At 48.8% G+C, this 21,660-nt stretch overlaps 1 protein-coding gene across 2 annotated transcripts in view; it reads right to left on the bottom strand.

The window, feature by feature from the left end:
* Positions 1–15,252, bottom strand: part of LOC138164863 (prostaglandin E2 receptor EP3 subtype-like) — an 87,529-nt gene extending 72,277 nt beyond the window's left edge. For both annotated transcript variants that reach the window (XM_069092784.1, XM_069092785.1), the window contains exon 1: positions 14,100–15,252. In XM_069092784.1, the coding sequence (XP_068948885.1) occupies positions 14,100–15,005 (906 nt within the window). In that variant the 5' untranslated portion in view covers positions 15,006–15,252. The remainder of the gene's footprint in view (positions 1–14,099) is intronic.
* Between the last annotated feature and the right edge of the window lie 6,408 nt (positions 15,253–21,660).

The following is a 21,660-nucleotide window of genomic DNA, read 5'->3' as shown; positions in this document are numbered from 1 at the left end:
AGGCGGCCTGGAGAGGCGTGGGGATGCCAGAAAACCCCGCCGCTTCAATCTTCAGCCTGTATCCTTTGTCTGCATGTGCATATCCCTGCCCTTCGTGAGTCGGGTTTTGTTTGGTTCTTCCCTTCGTTCTCATTATTCACCCCATGGCTTATCATCCTTCTTTACAACATGACTAATGTTCAACTCGAAGGTATTTGTAGAACCTCTATTAGATTATGTGGCACCATGGGGGGGGGGAGAGAAAATCTGACAAGAGATTGTGGAACTGAAAGTTGTAAACTAAAAGTAAATAAATAATTTTTTAAGAAGAATTTCCTAGGGGAAAACAAAACAAGAAAGAAAGACAACCCTGAGGCTTCCGTGCAAAGGGGGAGCAGTGAAAAGTAGCGTCCCCAGGCCTGCCAGCTCCTGGATACAGAGGAAGGTGGACCATTGGGGAGGCTGCTGCCACGGGCCAGGCAGGAGCTGGCGGCCCCTGCTAGGACCACGGCCGATAGGGGAAGGGAAGAGATCAGATGGAAAGGACCAGCCTCGGGAAGGGACTGCGCCTGGGCCGAGGAAGAGGGGAGCCGATTCTGAAGTCCCAAACTGGAGGGCCTGGGAGGATGGCTTCCTTCAGCACACACAGCTTATCTTTCCACCCCAAGGAGCTAAGAAAGGACCTTGTATGTGGTAGATTTTTAATAAATGTCAAATTGAACTGAATTCAACTGAAGACAACAAATTTTTAAAAATCAATACTGGAATTATCTTTATGAGTACAGACCACTTATCATGGCTGGCTGGCTCTGCCATTTTGTTTTCTGGGAGCAGTTTTAGGGAGCAGGGAGGCCTCAGATCTTCTCTACTGGGGACTGAGAGGTAAATATGACCTACACCTCATTGTCAAGGAGCTTGGAGAAGAGACCATTTGGGGGAACGTGTGTTCAAGTTTTGGAAGGACTCTCACAAGAGGGATTAGAAGTTGTTCTGTTTGGTCCCTGAGGACAGAACCAGGAGGAAGGAAAGTAGATTGAGGCTGGAGGTAAGGAAATGTTTCCTAACAACAAAGGACCCCCCAAAAAAACTGTCAAGGAAGATGGTGGTTTTTCTCTGCTATCTTTGGCATTTTTCGAGTGGAGGATGGATGAGCACTTGTTGGAAGTGATGTATAGAGAGCTCAGGTTAGGCAGCTTGTGGGTGCAATGAGTCAAGAAGACCTAATTCAAATCCGGCCCCAGATACTCACTAGTTGTGTGACCCCGGGCAAGTCATTTAACCTCTGTCTGCCTTAGTTTTCTGACCTGTAAAAATGGGGATAATAATAGTACTTCCATCTCAGGGATATTGTAAAGATCAAATGAGATAAAATTTGTAAAGTCCTTAGCACAGTGTCTGGCACATAGTAGGTGATATGTAAATACCTTTATCATTATTACTATTATTCATACCTAGAGACACCCAGAATCCCAGGTGTCATAAGATCACAAACATAGACAGAGGTGCCCAGAGATATCTATGAGCCTTTCTCCCCTGCGCACACAGATTTTCTCCTTGACTGCATGCCCGAATGACATCTTCTTACTGCTGGGGCCCTAGAACTGGATATAGGAGGTAGAAATAATATTAGCAATAATTCCTTACACATTTCAGGAAGGCTTTATAGTTAGTGCTTTGCAGGCCATCATCTCATTTTCCCCAAAACATTCTAAATCAGTAGTGAACATATTACTATCCCCATTTCACAGATGAAAAAACTGAGATGTTAACCCTTCATAGGATAGCCCCTAGCATTTGGGAGCTGGTCCCATTCTCCTTCGTGGCTGAGCATTGAAGAAGGTGGAAGGAGGAAGTGGGGGAATGAAACATTTTGGGAAGAAATAGTCAAGGGATTCCACATCTCCCACTATGTTCTAATCTGACTTCAGAAAACAATTGTTTGACCTATCTGCAAATCCAGATTTGGGAATTTCAATCAGTAAATTGGTATTATTTTAAGCAACTCATCTGTCTGGTGCCCATGAGGGGTGGGACCTGTTTCCCTCTGTCTAGGGACTCTCAGATGAGTAAACTCCCTCTACCAAGGTAAGCTAACATCTTCTGCAGTTTATAGTCTTAAGCGGCTGAGCAGAGTGCCAACAGTTTGGGTGAGCTGTCCAGGGTCAGACAGCTGTATTGTCTGAGGCAAGACATGAACAAGTCAGGCCAACTGTTCATCCACTGGACCACACTGCCTGTCCATTGGAAACATCAATTCATGCTACTTCTTAGAATAAGTGATGTTTCAACTTAGAAGAATGAACTCTCTCTTGCTTGTGACAGAATCACCAAATCAGAGAACCCTGGAGGTGACGAAGGTGTTTGGGGGTGACTTGTAAACCTAATTGGAAGGAATTTAAACTAAAAGGGAGAGGGGGAATGACTGTAGAGTCAGGGAGTTGGGGGCACCATGAAGCAACTGTAAGACAAAGAACTTGGCAGGAGAGAGAGAGACAGAGAGAGAGAGACAGACAGACAGACAGAGAGACAGAGAGAGAGAGACAGAGAGAGACAGAGAGACAGAGAGAGAGTGAGAGAGAGACAGACAGACAGAGAGACAGAGACAGAGACAGAAAGACAGAGACAGAGAGAGAGAGAGTCAAAAAAGGAGTCAGAGGGAAAAGGGTCTAATATGTCTCCCATGCAAAAGGGAGACCCAGATAGGCCAGGAAGACTCAAGGGCCACACAGAAAGAGGGAGCTTTGACCTAATTACTATCACTAAGCCTCTGGGAGGAAACGTGTGACTGGACCATACCTGTGGCCGGGGATCCCTTTCTTAGAACAAGAGAGGTAAAAGGCAACCTGGGGAAGGTGTATTGACTAGACACAATCACGTGAAGAAAGCAAACATCAGATAGGGGGAGTAAGATGGTGAAGGTAGGATTCAAGAGAAGAAGAAACAGAAGGGATTTTGAAAAATTTTACAGATAGCTATACAGAAAAGATTGCAGATCACCCTGGAAGAAAGAGGAAATAGTCTGGCCCAGAGGCATGGTACATGGGCTGCCCCAAAGTTTTGAGTCAGTTTTAAGCTTTAATAGACTTTACAGCTTAATGCTGTACCAAGGTTTTGGGGACAATCTGTAGTAGTGATAGGGGACTGCAATTATCCAGACGAGGCATCTGTTGGAGCTCTCTCTCCATCCCTCCCTCTCTTTGTCTCTCTCTATCTCTCTTCTCCCTCCCTATCTGTCTGCTCTTTGTCTTTCTCTGTCTCTTCTCTCTCTACCTCTCTGTGTGTCTGTCTCTTCTTTCTTCTCTCTCTGTCTCTCTGTCTCTCTCTGTCTCTCTCTCTCTGTCTCTCTCTCTCTCTCTCTCTCTCTCTCTCTGTCTCTCTCTCTCTCTCTCTCTCTCTGTTTGTGTGTCTTTTCCCTCCCTATCTCTCTGTCTCTGTCTTTTTGTTTTTCTCTGTCTCTCCTCTGTCTGTCTCTCTTTCTCTGTGCCTGTGTGTCTGTCTTTTTGTCTTTCTCTCTGTCTCTTTTTTCTGTCTCTCTCTTCATCTCTCTGTGTCTGTCTATCTCTCCTCTCTCCCCCCACCCTCTGAAATGCCTGAGGCTGGCCAGATATAATCTGACATGAGCCTTAAATTCTAGAAAAGCATATTTTGAGAGAAAATATAGGTAGGCCCCCATGGAGAAAAAGGCCACAAGGTGAAGGGGAAGGTTGGGAGATATGCAAGAATAAAATCATGAAGACACAAGAAAGGCCATTCCAATGAGGAGGACAAATGGGATTTTCCTGAAGAGCCCAAAGTGGGTGGCATCCCCAACCCCCCTCCATGGCCCCTGCACTCTCTGCTCCATCCCCTGATCTGCCTCCCACAGTCTGAAGGACCAGCTCAGTCTCAGCCCCAAGCACCGTCTCAGGCATCTCTCTCACTTAGCAGGCTCCAGGCTCTTCCTCTGCACCAAAGCTCATCCCTCATTTGAAGGCAGCTCCTTGAGAGTGGCCAGCTCCTGCACAGCCCTCTCCACCAACCTCCTCTTCTCCAGACTAAACAGCCCCTGTCTAGCCTAGAGAACTCTGGGGACTCAGGCCACGATGACTGACTTCAAATGTTTCAAGGGCTGTCATGTTTCTACATAAGGGAACTCACAGAGGCAGATTGCAGCTCAATTAAAAGCATTCAAAAGCAAATAAAACCAAACAAAAACCCCCTAACAATAAAATCTGCCAAAGCAGGAGGGGGATGGGCCACCTCAGATCCCTGGCAAGGGAGGCTTTGGACAAGCCCCAGTCAGATGGGAGGCCACTAGGCAGGATGTCTACATTGAGGGGATCAGTCCCTGCAGGCCTGGGGCTAACACTGTCACTGCCCTCTTAGAACACCCGAAACTCTTCTGTACTGAATTCCCCAGAGTGTCCTGGTGCCACTCATTCTTAGTTCAGAAGGAGCGAAAGTGATTTTCCTGCAGCCCAGATCTGACTGGCAAAGCCACTTCCTTGCTCAATAAAAGCCAGTGACTCCCTATCAGCTTTAGAATCCAACACAAACTGCACCCTTTGGCCCTTAAAGCCCGGTATGACCTGGTCCTGACTTGTCCTTTCCAGGTATATTTCGTGTTCTTCTCCCTGTGCCCTCGCAGCAGTGGAGTCAGACTGACCTGACTTTTCCTCACTGGGGACCTCCCATTTCCCATCTCTGCACCTTTGCCCCCTAAGATCCCTAGCCCCCTCTGAGTTCTGCTTCGGTCCACCCCAGCAACAGGCTGCTCTCCATCTCCCCAGCTACAGTCCAGACCCCACTCGGCGCCTTCACGCATCCTCTGCTGCTCACTGCCTCCCCTCAATAGGGCAGTCATTGTTCTCTTTATGTCCTGTCCCCCAGTGCCTGGCACCTAATGCTTGCCTAATACAGCAGGCACCTAATACGTGCTTGCTGAATTAAAAATACCCTCCCCCAATAGCAACATTCTGGTCAAGCAGGAGAGCCCCAAGAAGGATCCCGTATCTGACATTAGACTGACAATCCCTGGGAAGGCCCGAGAGGGGCCGTGGGGCCTCCTGCTTCCCTTCTGCAATCAGATCTCCATGTCACAAAGCCTTGTGACCTCTCAGCAATGTCCCTGTTCTCTCACAACAGACTCCCTCGATGAATTGAATCACCAATGCCCCAAATGTGGTGGAAGCTGGAGGCCCGAGGGAGCTGCCCTGTAAGGAACAAAGGAGATTGTTTCCCACACAGAGTTGGCCTCAATACCCTCGCCTAGAAAATGAGAGGAAGGGAAGGAAACAAGCACTCCTGGACTACTTGTCATGTCCCAGCAGCTCTGAGAGGGAGGGGCTATGATTATCCCTATTTTACAGATGAGGAAACTGAGGCAGGCAGAGGTTAAGTGACTCAGCCAGGGTCACACAGGCTGGAAGGAGGAGAGCCAGGATTCAACTGACTCCCCATCCCTGAGCCATGCTGCCTTTAAAAAGAGGCCGTGACCACACAGAGACAAAGCCTGTGCTCAGCCTCAGCCCGCCAGCTCTCGTTCCTCCCAGGGCACTCTTGCCTGTTTGCTATGGCCACAAGACCCTATCCAACATGTGCTGGGGGCAGGGAGGCCTCTCGGAGCCCAAGTTCTGGCAGATTCCCTCTGACCCCGAGAAGGCTCCGAGAGCCTGGATGCCAGTGACTTCCAAGGCCTTTTCCAGTGCTGAGCAGCAGCTAGGCAGCACAGAGTGTGAGAATCTAAAAAGTGCGTGACCTCGGACAAGAGACACCCCCTCTCTCAGCCTCGGTTTCCTCACCTATAAGATAGGGATGATAGGTCCAACCTTGGCAAGTCTGCAGAGACTCATCATCATAAGACTGCAGAGGGGTGCGTACACCATCCCCAGAAACTCTCCAGGACTATCCACAACGTCATGGAGGCTGGGAAGGGCAGAGCAGGAAGCAGGCTGCACTTGGAGTCAGGAAGACCTGAGTTCAAATCCTGCCTCAAACACTGACTAGCAGTGTGACCCTGGATACGGCTCTTAACTGCTTTCTGCCTCAGTTTCCTGATCTGAAAAATGAGGATAATTATTTAGGACCTAACTCTCAAGGTCGTCACAAGGATCAGATTAGATACTGTATTCAATTGCTTTCCAAACTTTAAGGTGCTATCTGTTCCTTATTCCTAAGGAAGGGCCGCGATCTCTCTCAATAAAGTAAAAGGACTCATATGGGCAAAATCACAGGTGCTGGAGGGAGGATCATTGGAAACTTGCTCTGTAGCACAGTGAGGGCACATAGCAGGCACGGAACAGGTACTTTTGGATCTAACTAGGGCTCTAGTATTCTGTTATGGATTCTACATTATGTTCCTCATTTTTATAGAAACTGGGGCTCTCAGTGTTTGCCAACAACTGTCTCCCTGTAGCCAGTGTCTCTTCCAGCTCAATTAGCCTGTCCCAGCATTAGCATCAGGTTATTCCCCGCTCAAGAGCCCTCAATGGCCTCCTTGCTGCCTCCAGGATCAAGCTGCAGCCTGATCTCCCCCTCAGAAGCCTTATCTCCCAGGTCTTGCTGACTCCCGTCAGACCGGTTCCTTCCCATGACCTGAACACAACAGACTTGCTCCTGCAGAGATCTCTTCATTACTCCTGAATGATCTCACTGCGCCTTTCCACCTGCTTCAATCCTGCACATTCTTCAAGTTCTATAATCAACAGCAAAAACAATGACAATAATAGCTAGCAATTATTAAAATATGAGTAATAATTAAACTAATTAAAACATTAGTTTGCAAAGCACTTTATGTATAGTTTCTTATTTGACCTTCACAACACCCCGGAAGGGAGACGCCACTATTATTACTCCCATTTCCCCAGTGAGGAAACTGAAGTCGGGAGACTTGCCCAGGGTCACTCAGCTCATAGAAGGAAAAGGAAGGTGTAAAGTGTAGGAAGCAGGATTCGAGGCTGGCTCTTCCTAAGTTGAAGTGTGTCCTGGCTGTCTTAAGCCTTGTCCTGTGCCCTGGAGAGGAAGGCTTTTCTCAGGACTCCTTAGACACCCAAAAGCACTTACTCTCTGTAGCATTCTCTGGGGGCACAGAGGACACTCACCTTTGCCTTGTCCTCTCATGATTTCATATGGATCCATATTACTAAGAATTGCAGGACTGGCAATGTCTGAAGAGGAAAGATTACTGGCTGTGGAGTCACAGGACCTGAGGTCAAATTTCAACTGCTTGACTTACTGCCTGTGTGACCTTAGACAAGTCACCTGACTCTAGGAACTATAAAGTAAGAGAGTTGGACTAAGGGGCCTCAAAGGCTCCTTCCAGGTCCACATTTGTGACCCTAAAACTTGGAAGGGACTTGAGGGGCCTGAATCTGGTCCAACTCACACTCCAAAGTGAAGCCTTCTGAAAGATGGCTGACAATGGTCATCCAGCTTGCTTGCCCTCCCAGAGAGGACTTCTCCTCTTATTATAATCATACTATTCAAAACAGCAATAATGACCGACATTTATGTACAACTTACTGTGTGCTGAATATTTCACAAAGATTGTCTCATTCCGTCGGTCCTCATGATAACCCTGGGGAGGGCACTATTACTATTGCTATTTTACAGATGAGTAAACTGAGGCAAACAGAAGTTAAGTGACCTGTCCAAGGTTACATTGCAGGTCCTCTTGACTTTTGTCCTGCCCCTGGCTGTCAGTGACTCTGGAGGAGACAGTGAGCTGACAACTGTGCATAGCTCTGCCTCGCTCCAATCCAATTCATGCTCAAGTCAAGACATCCCCCCTCACGATGTCCTTGGTCCTGTTCAAGAAAGGAGGCCAGACGACAACAAAGCCACTGGAAGTGTTTGAGTCAGGATTCGACTCAAGTCCTGGGCTCTGTCCTTTGTTATGCCTGGCTGCCTACCCCATGCCAGCCACTGAACTACAGGTTGGGGATGCAAGACACAAAGAAAACCCCTGTCCTCAAGGAACTTCCATTCTAATGGGGGAAGGTGGAGCAAAACGGACAAATACGTAAATATCCACAAAGTTATCCAGAAAAACTGACAGGCAATTGTTGTGAAGGGGACAGTAATGAAGAGGAAAGATGACTGAGCGTGGCTGAAGGGGACAGGACAGTGAGGAGGGAGAGCATCCCACCAAGCATGGCGGCCAGGACTGACCTCAGCCCAGCACAGGGCTCAGGGCCGGAGCTCACTGCGGACAAAATGCGTACCGAATGGGAGCTCAGTCATCCTGAGCGGCCAGCATTTCTGTAAGGGTAGAACTAGCTGGTACTCCGAATGCGAACACAGAGGTCGGATTATCTTCTATTGCAAAACCCCAAATGCAGCCCAGGATTCTGAAGCAAGGGGATCACTGCCCTCATGTCATATGGCTCCTGCACTCATGTGAAACCTGATCACTTGCACAAAGTTAGCCTGGTACCTACTGAGGAGGCCTGCGGCATATTAAAAGTAATTTATAGTGTAATAAAATAGGTAATGATTTCTAGACTCTGGAAGGGGCCTTGGAGCTCCCTGGGCCTATGGGGCCCTACCTGTGGACCTCATCCATGCTAAGCAGAACTGGTTTGATATTTGTTTAGCATCAACAAGCTTACATAAACACTTGGTGGTGCAGTGGATAAAGCAATGGGCCTTGGAGCCTGGAAGACCCAAGTTCAATCTGACCTCAGCCACTTCCTGCCTCAGTTTCCCTCATCTGTAAAATGAGGATGATAACAGCACTGAGCAGCCAGGAACAAATGAGATAATGGATGGAAAGTGCTTCGGAAATCAGAACCTAGTTTGGGATTTGACTTCGGGCCTCAAATGAGGGGTCTCTGCCTCAGGCATGGGTAGAATCGGAAAGCTATCTACTACCCTGGCAGTAAGGTTCTGAATGGTTCTCACTGGGCTGTCACCTTTAAAACAAAACCAACCATTCTTACATTTTATGAACTCTGAAAAAAAAAACAGGTTTTATTTCAAGTACACACGAACCATTCTCTTTTTCTGTATATATTCAGATAGTCATATTGGTACTGTGTGAGTTAATATTTCTCTTTCTCTCCCTCACCCCCTCCCCAAACCCAAAAGTTAAAGTCCTAATTGTCTGAGGAAAGAGGACTCTCCGAATTGATATTTAATTAGCATTATCCTTCGACTCTCAGTGCTCTGAGAATAGATAGCAGGTGAATAAGGAGTAATTTTAAAAGCCAGTGAAAGCATCGCACACCTCCTCATCCTCAGCTAAGAAGGGGCAGAATTTTACATAAAGTGCATGTCTCTAGGCTGGTGGTTTTGAGTTGACGACTTGTCCTTGTGTAGAAGTATTATCTTAATTATCTAAGGGAGATTTTAACTGGGTGGGAGGAAGTGGGAAATATCCAGAAATGATCATCACATAAATAAAAGGCATCAAGGATGTACAGCAGAGGACACAGGAAAGGCTACTGGACCTAGAGGCAGACCTTTGATTTAAACCCAAGCCCTTATCACCTGATCCTTCCTACCTTTGTGACCTTGGGCAAATGACTGAACTTTCTGAGGCTTCAGCTTTCCCAAAGTGAGGACTGGCCTAACAGGCCTCTGAGGTCTCCCCTCTCTAGATCTGCAATCCTATGAATAAACCATTTCCAAAACAAACAAACAAACAAAACATGAAGTAATTACCCATCAATTGGAGAATGGCCAACAAGTAATGGTTCATGAATAGGACAGATCCCTAGTGTACCTATAAAATGGTAGGAAAGGGAGTCAGAGAAATGCTAGAGGCCCTGATGACTCTGAATTGATGCTGAATGACATGAAGGGGAATGAGAGTGACGTGGAAAACCATCCCAGTGCTAAATAACGTGATAACCAATCTGGGTCCCAGCTAATCAAACACACTTGATTTCTTCTCAGTCAAGGGTCAAGAGGTTGAGGGGGCAGTATGTCACCTTCAACATCAGACATGATCATTGTGTCAGTCAACTTCTCCTAAGTGGTCTTTGGTGCAAGAGAAGAAAAAAAGAAACAAAACTTGAAGAAAGTTTCCTTTTGGTCAGAGTGAGGAGTGTGAATGTGGGCTTCCTCCCAGTACAATGTTATGACTCACAAAATTCTGTTTCAGGATATTTTGGTGATGGCCTCTCACCTCTCTGCAATCTTCTACTGAAAGGAAACCTTTGCCACTTTCTTTGTTCAAACGCCATCCACCTTTGGACAGGAGACCCTCCTACACAAACATGAAGGTTATGTCTCAGGCTCTTTTACATAAAACAAGGGAGTAGACCCTTCCCAACAGCTGAGACTGCATGCAGATGTCTGCAGGTCAGCAGAAACATTCTCTCTGTCTGTCTCTGTCTCTTCCTCTCTCTATCTCTCTGTCTATATCTGTCTCTTGTGTTCTTCTCCTTCACCTCCTCCTCTCTTTCCCCTTCTCTTTTTCCCTCATTTAAAAAAAAGTTCAAAGATTTTCCCTGAGCTCCAAGCCCTCACTTTATTGATTTTAAAATATAATGTTTGTTACAAGGACAGACAAGCCAGAGGCAGTCCAGCATTGTGGGAGGCACTCTGGCCTTGGAGGCAGCGAGTGCAGTCTATCTCAGCTCTCCTCCTTCCTGTGTGGGGGCCATAGTCACTTCCCTCCAGGCTTTTTTAGTACAGAGTCAGTCTCCAAGAGAACTTGAGGAAGCTCGAGACCCTGGAAAGGCTGCTGGTTTTGAACCAAGGGCCCATTTTCCGACTCTGTCCTACCCACATGACTTTGAGTGGGTTACGTAAATGCTCTGGGCCTCATCTGTAAACTAGGGAGGTTCAGCTGGACGAACACATACAATGATCCTCTGAGGGCATCAGAACGTGATGTCTCAGATCTTTTCCAGCTTTCCACTGCTAATAGTGTATAGATACCACTTAGCAGATCTGAGTGCTCCCTTTGATGGATGCAGTCCAGCAGCAGGGAAAGTATCATCTCCAAGCCTATGTCATGACACTCAGGAGACGTTTCCTCAACAGTGACTGAATCCTGACATCTCCCATTACAGCTGTCAGACTCTGGATTCTTCCTGAATCCACTGTGGTCATGATTTTAAAAAACAGCAGTCCCAAATGAAACTGATCAGTCACTTGTCTTCTGTCTCCTGAGGACCAAAGATAGGAAGGGCCCTTAGGCATATATATATATATATATACATATAATATATATATATATGTATATATATATATGTGATCACTAATAATATATGAAATAATGACTGAGTTTGTGGTGACATGAATTGGAGAACATCTCCCCTGGTATGATCCTTTTCCTGGGGCAGACCTTGGGACCCAAACTGCTGAAGTCAATTTCCCCAGAACGTCCAAAGTCCCCTTCAGACCCAGGGCCTCTGACTCCAAAGCAGTGAGCATTTACTGCTATGTGGCTTAATTGTGTTTGGGGAAGTTTTGGAGTAACAGGAAAGGATGAGGTCAGAGAGAGGCAAGTGGTCATGTCAGAAAGACTCCACAGTTACCAACAAAGTAGGAAGCATTTCTTAGGCATCCCCTACCATCCAGGCTCTGTTTGAGATGCCGGGGATCCCAAAACAGAAAAGAAAAGTGACCCGGCCAATTCCCCTTTTCCTATGTGAGTGACAGCTCTTATACTCTACATTGAACAGAGAGCAGAAATTTGGAGCCAGGAAAGATCCTGGGGAGCAGCTTTCAGCCCTCGAGCAGCCCAGGGACTTGGCCAACGAAGCAGATCTGGGGCTCCGAGCCCAGTCCCCCCAACTCCAAATCCATCCCTCGTCGATGCACACATTTAGGTTTTCTCTTTGTTAGCAGTAAAAGCATCTAAACTATTTGCAGGTTTTGGTTAAACCACTGTGTTGTTAATAATAATGGCAGTGCTTTAAAATGAGCAGAGACTTTTAGATATTCCTAGGGTAACAATTCAGAGCTGGAAGGGGACACATGCGTCACCTGGTCCAGAGTTCTGAACCTTGTTTATTTCATAGACCTCCTGGGCAGTCTAGTGATGCCGGGGGCCATTTCTCAGGTGCTTTCCCACATGCACCTGTGTCTCTGGGGGGGTTTAAATTTGTGACTGAAGGATATACTAAATTGGTTAAATGTTAGTAAAAATAAAGAGGGTTTTTTTTTTTTCCTATCCAAGTTCTTAGATTCTTTGACAACCTCGTTTTATAGACAAGGAAAGACAGAAGCCCGAGAAGCTTAAGTGATTTGTCCAAGGTCACACAGTTAGTAAGGCCGATAATACAACCAGCTCACATAATAAGGCAAATCCTGGTCAGATTCTTTGTCTTCACATCCACCTTTGAGGAGGAGGACTATAGGCATTCTTTAAAAAAAATTTTTTTTTTTTTGCTTTTTGGAGAAGCAATTAGGGTTGTGACTTGCCTAAGGTCACATGTCTAGTAAGTGTTTAAGTGTCTGAGGCCGAATTTGAACTCAGGTCCTCCTGACTGCAGGGCCCAGGGCTCTATTGACTGCACCACCTAGCCTCCCTGACTGTAGAAATTCTGATGTTGATGTTACAGAGAAGGAAACTGAGGCGGAGAGAGATGAAGGAATTTGCCACCAGTTACATTGCCAGTATACCAAGTGTCAGACAGAAAAAATCGAATGCTGTTCTTTCCAGCGCCCCATCCTGCCTTTTGTCTTAAATTCTGGGCTAGGCGCTACGTCTAAATAAAATGTTGCCGTTTGCTATTTGATTTTCCTTTTAAAAAAGTATTTAGCTGAGAACAGAGAGGACTAAAATGCACACCCAAAGATCACTTCTGAAAACAACTGTATAAAAGATCAATAACATAAATTCACTCTTTTAAATACACTCCTCTTTCTTTGGTTCTTTGTATACAGAAACGTTTGTGATGGTGAACTTCAAATTAAAAAAACAGACGAAAGAAAGAAAGCAGGAGCAGGGAGGGGGTGGGGTGTTTGGCTTCAGTGGCCTGGGGGCTAAGTGTCCTCCCTCCCTGTGTACCTGAAGGAGCCTCCCACGCAGGTAGGCGCAAAGGCAGAGCTTCCTGTGATGTGGCTGCCCTCAGGAAACTACACTTGTCTGAGCGCAGCTAAAATTGCTCAGACCACAGAGGAAAAGAGAAGGGGGTGTCCCAAGGAAGGGGAGCCCTGTGGAACTGTTGGAGCTCTCAGGCAGGGAGGGGCTCCAAAGAGAAGGGGCTTCTCTGGCCCAGACGCCCAGGGACGTGGCTGATAGCGATCCAACCCAATCCCACTTCCACCTGGGGGAAGCAAACTGAGGACTGCAGGACCAGGGGCCGCCCAGTTGTTTGAGCCCCTGTCGTCTGGTTTCATGCGCAGGAGGTGCCCTCATATCCCTATTGCCGGGTTCAGATGAGCCCCAAACCTGAGCGCTGGGAGAGAGATCTGGAGGAGAGTCAGAGGCGGTCGTGGGTTCGACTCCTCCCTCTGACAGCTATTAATTAATCTTGGCCAGAGATAAGTTTCTTGTGGGGAATGATGGCGTCGATCCTGGGTTGCCACTAACGGAAGATCATAATATCCTCCACATCATCCAAGGGTGGCTGTGAGGAGCAAATAAGATAAGAAAGACAGTGTAGTTCGTACCCTGGCGAGTCAGAGGACCTGGGGCTTAAATCTTCCCCTTGACCCGCACTGCGTGCCAAGCCCGACCCTTACATTCCCTCGTCACGTGAAATGAAGGCGCTGGGCCTTTGAGGGCTCTGGATCTTTCACCCCAAGTCCCTTCGCCAACCTGAAAGCTGGCTCCATATATGTGTTTGTAGATCCTTATAGTGTGGGGTGGAAGCCCAAGAAGTGCCTTGGATTGTGAGAATGCCACACAGCTCGAAACAGAGGGAGCTGTCAGTTGGGGTAAGGAGAAAACACACCGCACACAGAGAATTAAGCGACAACTGATAATCCCGTGCTCCCCCCTCAGGGGGTATGAGACTTCTGCCCCCAATCCCTCACTCCCTGGTAACTCTCCAGACACCCACCGCCGTGGACGCGCGGGCGCAGGCACACACACACACACACACACACACACACACACACACACACACACTGCTTTGCCAGCTTTCTCTCCCTCCCCATACAATCATACCTATTCATACCTGCCTCCGCCCAGTCCTGCGTCCGCCACCCCACCCTCCCCTTTTCCAGCCGGGACCTACCAACAAGGGAGACCAGCAGGCGGAGAGCACGCACATGATTCCCATAAGCTGGATGACTGTCTCGGTGGTGATCCTGCCCCACTGGGCACCCGCCTGGGCGGCCGTGGCCTTGGCCCGGCAGCGGGACACCAGCGCCTTGATGGTGGCCAGGTTGCAGACGAAGGTGACAGCCAACGCCGTGAGCCCCAAGAAGGCAAAAGTGGAGGCGAAGAAGAGATTGCCGCGGCTGTGCGCCGAGCCGGTGCGGTTAGCGCCGCGCTCTCCAGTGCTGATGAAGCACCACGTCCCCGGCCACTGGACGGTGTAGTGGCCCACGCCGGCCACGGGCAGCAGGGCGAAGGCGAGCCCCGCCAGCCAGACGGCCAGCAGCACTGCCCGGGTGGCTCGGGTCTTCATGTGGCTGGCGTACCAGTGCGGTGCGCGGATGGCCAGTGCCCGCTCGACGGCCATGGCGCTGGCGATGAAGAGGGGGCAGAGGCCGAATGTGGTCATGCTGAGGCCAAAGAAGGAGCACAGGCGGCCAGACGGGTCGAGCTGCTGCCAGGGCTTCTTGGACAGGTAGACGGCGATGACCACTGGGCTGGTTAGTAGCTGGCCCACCAGGTCGGTGAGGGCCAGGCCGCCGATGCACAGCAGGAAGGATTTTTTGCGCTTACTCTCCTTGCGACGGTAGCTACGGGCCACGAGCAGCATGGCGAGAGCGTTGCCCACGATGCCCGTGATCATCATGGCGAGTGGGTAGGCTACCGACACGGAGCCGCACTCCTCGGCGGCCCGCGAGCCCGTGCGGTTGCCGTCCAGCGGCGGGGGCAGCTCGGATCCCCACATGCCCGGGTACGAGTGGTTCAGGCGGCTGCAAAAGGGGGAGCCCCCCAGGGCGCCGGTCCCGCCCGCCGGCTCCTTCATGTCTCCTTCGTGGCCAGCAGCAGTCGTAGCAGGGGAAAGGACAGCCGTCCGTTGACGCGCAGCAGTGGGAGGCTGGCGACGGCCTCTGCTCGGGTCCTTCTGCCAGCCATGGTGCCCAGCGCCGCCGCTCCCCCGGCTCCCCCGGAGCTAGCTCGCCGCCGCCCCGGCGCTATGCGGAGCCGCCACTCTGGCCGCTTGGTCAAGGGCGCCGCGCCGTCCGCGCCCGCCCTGCTCGCCGGCCCTCCAGCTCCGCGAGAAGCCGGAGTCCGGCCCCCGCCTCTCTATAAGGCTGAGGGAGGCGGGGCGCCCCAAGGCGCAGGGAGGAGGCGGCCCCTCGGACTCCGCGCCCCACTTGGCAGCTGGCTATCGGGCTGCTAGTGCACAGGAGAGGATTCCCCGAGGACTCCCCTGAGCAGGTTGCCCCCAGCCCCAGTTCTGCTTCCCCTACTGCCCTGCGCTGCTCATGCTTCCGTGCTCTCTGTGGGGCCCTCTCCACAGCACCCAGGGGACCCAAGGTTCTTCCCCTGATCGTCTGAGTCTGGGAAAGAGGGGAGGCGGTGAGCCTCGCCTCGCTCCGCCGTCCCCTTCTACGCTGCCTCCTACCTCTGCCTGGAGATACGGTGATCATCACCTCCTGGGGAGGTGCAGAAGAGAGGATTCGCTTTGGGAGATGATGTGGGGAAGCACCATTCGCCAGCCTAGAAACGCCGCGGCGACGATCAGTCTGGCGCCCTGAGGGTGACCAGGCAGATTCTCTAGCCCCAGCTGAAATGTGGGGGACACGCCCCCGTCCCCACCAGAAAGGAATAGATGGGAGGCTTTGGCGCAAGTGGACATGGGAGATCCTGTATGGAATCAGCCTGAATTGAGGCAGCATGTATGCAGGTGGAAAATCCTGCCAAGAGGGTCGGAGTGGGACAGGGCGAGGAAGGGGCAACCCTTAGTTCTGATCTGGCGTCAGAGTCGAGTAGTTCAGACTCCTCTTTTACAGATAATAGCTGACATGCCCAGTCCTTTAAGATTTGCAAAGAGCTTTACAATGTCACCCCACTTTATCCTCACAACAACCCTGAAAGTTATATGCTGTTATTATGCCCATTTTACAGATAAGGAAACTGAGGCAAACCGAGGTTAAATGGCCTATCCGGAGTCACACAACTGATGTCTGAGGCAAGATTTAAAATCAGATGTTCCTGACTCCAGCTCCCTCATTCCATGAGGCACTGAGTCACCTAGTTATCTGCACATGAGGAAACTGAGGCCCAGAGACCTCCCCAAAGTCACATACTTGGTGTGTGAGGAGAGATTTGAACTTTTCATAGGTTCCTAAACAACGTGGGGAACTTCAGGTTTTGAAACCTATATCCCCTCCACATAGACCTCCAAAGCATTATCTCTTGGGATCCAGTGCTCCCAGTCTGCCAAGCTAGGGAGAACCCAGGTGAAATCCCCCCTTAGGTGGCAAAAGGCATCAAGGAAACAGGCGGACTTGAGAGGAACTTCCAAAGTGCAATTTTCTTCAAATAGCAGAGAGGAAAAAGGTAAGCAGAGTCAGAGATCTGGAGGAGGAGTGGCCTTGGAGATCTCTCCTACAACCCTTTTATTTTACAGGAGAGGAAAAGTGTCCAAGGCCATCCAGGGAAAAAGCTGAAGACCTGGAATTTGAATCCCATGGCCTTGGACTGCAAAGCTGTCTCTCTTTCCAGCTTTGTAGTTGTTCAGTTGTGACAGACTCTTGCTGACCCATTTGGGGTTTTCTTGGCAGAGACACCAGAGTGGTTTGCCATTGCCTTCTCCAGCTCATTTTACAGGTGAGGAAACTGAGGCACACAGGGTGAAGTGACTTGCCCAGAGACACACAGCTAGTGTCTGAGGATGAATTTGAACCTAGGTCTTCCAGACTCCAGGCCCAGCGCTCTATTCATTCTTTCCAGCTACATGAAGTTCATTGTTTCTACCTCCAGCCAGATCTGAGCAGTCTCTGTACCCATCAGCTCTTTTGCTTGAAAGACCATCTCTTTCAAGCAGATTAGTTTCCAATTTAGCTGTAAAGAGTGGTTCCTGAGAAGACCTAAATTTCTCCTCTCCACGCCCACCTGGACTCTGCATTCCTGCCCCAAAGCCTTTGCTTAGTACTACACAGACCTAGCTTCACTGATCGTTGGTGGCCAATCATTTTTCAGAGGGAAGGAGAAACCCCCCCAGAATGAAGCTGTTACTTCACTCCCACAGCTGCCCTAAACCACAACTCACCTTTAATTTTATCTTTTTTGCCTGGTGAGGTTGTCATGCTAGCCTGTGTCGCTTCTCAGCATTAATTCTTTGTTTGTGCCAAGTCTGGCAGTGAAATGAAAATGGACTCCAACTGTGTAGGTTATACTTTATAGGAAGGAACACCTCTCAGCTCAACAAATACATTCCCATCAAACCTTCAGATATGGGCTCATTTAAAAAGCGCAACAAATACAACACTATGAAAATCTGCCTCCTTCAGAGCATTTATGGCCTTGAAATTCATTTCCAGCCTGCATTGGACAAATGGCTTGCAGTTCTAGAATGATGTGGGCATATTTTTTTCTTTGGTGGAATAACATTTGGTACAAGAGGCTTAGCTATAGACACCTGCTAGAGAAACATGTGGGTTAAAGTGAATTAAAGTTTTGTTTTAATGGTGTGCCCTGGAGGTTCCATCTTCTACTGAAAATGAGCAGGGTCTTGAGTTTCTCTAGTAAGGATTCTAGGGCTAAGCTGCTTTCTGGGTCAGAAGAAACCTTGGCCATTTTCCTTTGCTGATCCCCTTCCTAAGTGGACTTGTTCTTTTTCCTTCTCTTCCCCAGGCAGCCTCCCAGAGCCTGGGACACCTATGATGTTCCAGGTCTCAGTAATGGGCCTTTCCATGCTCCCTGACTAGTGTGACCCTGCACATTCAAAGTGCACATCACTGAACTGGCTGAATTCCAGGTCTTCAAGGGAGATCCTTCTCATCTTCTTCCACTTCAACCTTCCTCTGCTTCCCAGGAACACGCTGTCTTTCTAGAATGTGAACCACTGGACTCTCCCTTGGATTTTCATTAGAAAGATTGGGGGCCATTCTAAATGTCATTTGGTGGACAATGTGGTCTATGCTTATTTCCATGTCCATATTCCATTTCAGTTTTAGTTTGGTTGGTTGGTTCAGACTTGGGAGAGAGAAGTAGTCTTCGTAGGAGTGCTGGGCAAACAGGAAGACCTGAGTTCAAGTCCTGACTCATATGAAGTGTTGTCCTGAGTAATCGCTGCCTTCTGAGCCTCAGGCTCCTCTTCTATAAAATGGAGCTGAGGATATCTCCCTCCTCCCTGGGAGCATTGTTGTCAGGATCCAAGGAGAGGTCTGAAAAGCTCTTCGCAAATCCTCTAGTCATTATTAGCTTTACTGTTATCTAGCATCCTCTGTCATACTGGGGGATTCCTCCAAGGACTCAGGTAAGCACTTCCCTGAAACTTAGGGTTTTAGAATGTTACTTGGGGAAATGGAGAGGCTAGGTGACTTGCCTAGGGTCACATCTGACACGGCCAATCTGTGTTCCAAATAGGACTCAAAGCCAATCTTCCTAACTCTGCCAAGATTCCTCTATGTGCGTAACCACACTTCCCCTTAGTCAATCTTAGTATGATATGAATTCTTGTTGACATTTAAGAATCCTAGAACTTAGTATGTTAAAGCTGAAGCCTCTTCATCTAGTTCAACCCTCCCCTTTGACAAATAAGGAAAGGGGGTCCCAGACAGCTCAAATTCACTTTTCAAGACTGGCATTCAGGGCAGAGCTAGCTCTAGAATCCAGGTCAACAAGTATGGACAAGCCCAGCTGCCCCCAGGCACACACACATACAAGTTGGACCCTGGGGAGTGCAAAGGGGTTTTGCCCCATACCTGGTAACTGACATCACTGGCCCCATCTGAGCTAATTATAATAATAATGACCATGTAGCATTTATCGGCTGCTTTACAAATCTCATTTCATTTGATTCTCACAAGTACCCTGGGAGATAGGCACTGTTATTATCCCTATCTTCTAGTTGAGGAAACTGAGGCAGACAGGCTAAGTGACACATTAAGCTAGGAATAAGCACAATTAGCTTCCAATGAAAGGGCAGATTCTAAAATTCAGCAGGCAGCAATATTCCTCCCCTGTTTCTTTTTAAAAGGATTGCTTTGCTTTTTGGTTTTGCTTGTTTTTTATACAGGAGAGGCAATATGCATTGCTGCCGGTCACCTATTCTATCCCTCCTATCAACCACGGGCTGGAGATGTGACTGGGAGTCACAGAAAGGCTCTCTCTGGCTTTGCCGTTTGGCCCCTTTTGCTTGGTGAAGGTTGGAGCTGCACTTCTCTGACACAATAGCACCATCCAGCGTTCTGTTGGCTAGTCACAGGATGCCGCTCCAGTGTGGAGGAGCACCGGCCCCCGGATCTGCTCCCTAGAGGAATTGCTGACGGAAATGAACAATGATGCCCGAGCATTTCAGTCTTCGACTAGTTCCCATCCCTTTCACCTTGAGAAACTTGAGAAACCACCTCCTCAGGCCTGAGGGGCCATTTTAAAGGTAAAATAATGAAATTATTTTAAGAATCCAATTCAACTGCCATTGGTTTGGACGATGAGCCCAGAAATTCAGTTAATCTCTAGAGAAGTCTTGCTATTTTGAAAGCACTGTGCTAGGCGGTCGCTGAACATAAAACATGGAGCGCTAGAAGACCTGAGTTCAAATCCTTCCTCACACACTTCTTAGTTGGGGAACCAAAGGCAAGCCATTTACCCTCCCTGTGCCTCAGTTTCCTCATTTGTCAAATGAGGGGTTGGACTCCAAGGACCCTTCCATTTCTAAATGTATGATCCCTTATGGGGTTTACATTTCATTAGGGGCTGTACAAGGCACCCAGGTAAGTAAGTATAAAGCAATTTAGAGAGACAGCAAACGCTAAAAGCTAGGGGCGGCCGGGCTCCGAGAATCGGCGCTGCGGAGGGAGTGGAGTCCAGATGTGGAAGAGCTGGTTCGAAGGCAAGAAGGCGCCAGATGTTACATCTATGTGCCAGCGCGCAGGGGACCGGGGGAGGGGGATGGTTGGCCCAAAGGAGAACAGCGTAAAATAAGGCTGCAGAACTCGGTGAGCGGGATTGGCGGGGACTGAGAGCTCCAGGTGGACAGTCTTTATTCTGTACTAGAGAAATGAGGGAGCCCAGGGAAGGATTTGGACAGAGCCGCTACATGGCCGTAACCTTGCTGTGGAAACATGCATGAGGCAGCCACACAGGGGGCCATGACAGGGGGCAGAAGCTGCCAGGGGGTCAGGGAATGAGGAGATTCTCCATGTGAGCTTGGGGACGGCTCGGCACCTTCTGTCTCATTCCCTCACCTTTAAAAATGGACGCTTTCTGCTCACTCTGCTGTCCCCGTATTCTGGTTGGGAGATGCCTCCGGGGACCCATTGCACAGCGAGCTGGTTCCAGCCATTCTGCACTTCATTCCTCAGGTGTCTTTTTGCCTGCCCCCATGAACATAGCTTCTTCTTCCCAATCCAGCCTTAACTTTTCAGTTCTCACACCAAAAGGAAATCAACACTGCCTTTGTTACTGGGAAGGATGCATCCCTCTTCTCCCCTAGGCTTCTGTTCTCCATTCCTGGGTTTTCCCAAACTAGACTCCCTTCCTGGTCTCGGTGAGCTTATCTCTGATTTTCCCATTAGAATAGAAACTCTGGAAGAGCTGAGTCTATCTTAGCTTTTGTATTTGCATCGCTGTCCCTTAGCACAGCCTTGGGACACAGTCAGTGCTTCACAAATGTTTTCCCATGCATTCATTTGTTCAAAGGGTCACTTTCCTTTGTAAATCTGTGATAACATGAGCCTTTAACAATAATCCAGGCAAGAAGAATGATGCATGAGTGTGATGATGTGCCCCCCACCCCCCATAGATACAAACCCCCATCCCTGGATACATTTGCCACATTGCCCTGGGGTAAATAGCACCAGATTGCCCAGCTTCTGTTTGTGAACACAGATAGACTGGTCTTCAGGGAAGCCTAGGGCCCAGGCCAAACGCAAAGCCTTTCTAGCTGTGTAAGGGAGGCAATGACTTCTGGTCCTACCGTGTTTCCCCGATAATAAGACCTATCCCGAAAATAATCCCTCCCCTTACTGTGTAAAATTCCTCTAAAATAAGCCCTCCCCTGAAAATAAGCCCTATTGAGATTGCTACTGTAGTGAAGGTGATCCCCTGCGGCACCGTCCCCCGCCCCTCCCCCCAAACGCACGCTGAGCTCCGAGCTGCATCCAATCAGAGCTGCAGCAGTGAATGAGTCATCCTGTTCTTCCCCAGTGATTTGCTTATTGAATAAAGGTACAGTTTTTTGTTAATAAACATTTACCTGTTTATTAAAATTGCTGTCAATGTTCATTAAAATAAGCCCTCCCCTGAAAATAAGCCCTCTGGTGTTTTTCTGTCCAAAAAATTAATAAGACAGTGTCTTATTATCAGGGAAACACGGTAGGAACATGTAAGGTACCTTCAGTGCAGAGACAACTAATACGTGAGCACAAATATGATTGTGGAAGGAAGGGAGGAAGGGAAGAAGGAAGGAAGGAAGGAAGGAAGGAAGGAAGGAAGGAAGGAAGGAA

Source organism: Petaurus breviceps, unplaced genomic scaffold, assembly GCF_028583685.1.
Source record: "Petaurus breviceps papuanus isolate PSGF00001 unplaced genomic scaffold, PetGlider_PUasm1.0 207, whole genome shotgun sequence".
Lineage (NCBI taxonomy): Eukaryota > Metazoa > Chordata > Mammalia > Diprotodontia > Petauridae > Petaurus > Petaurus breviceps.
Note: the sequence above shows the minus strand (reverse complement) of the source record. Positions and strands in the feature narration are given on the sequence as shown.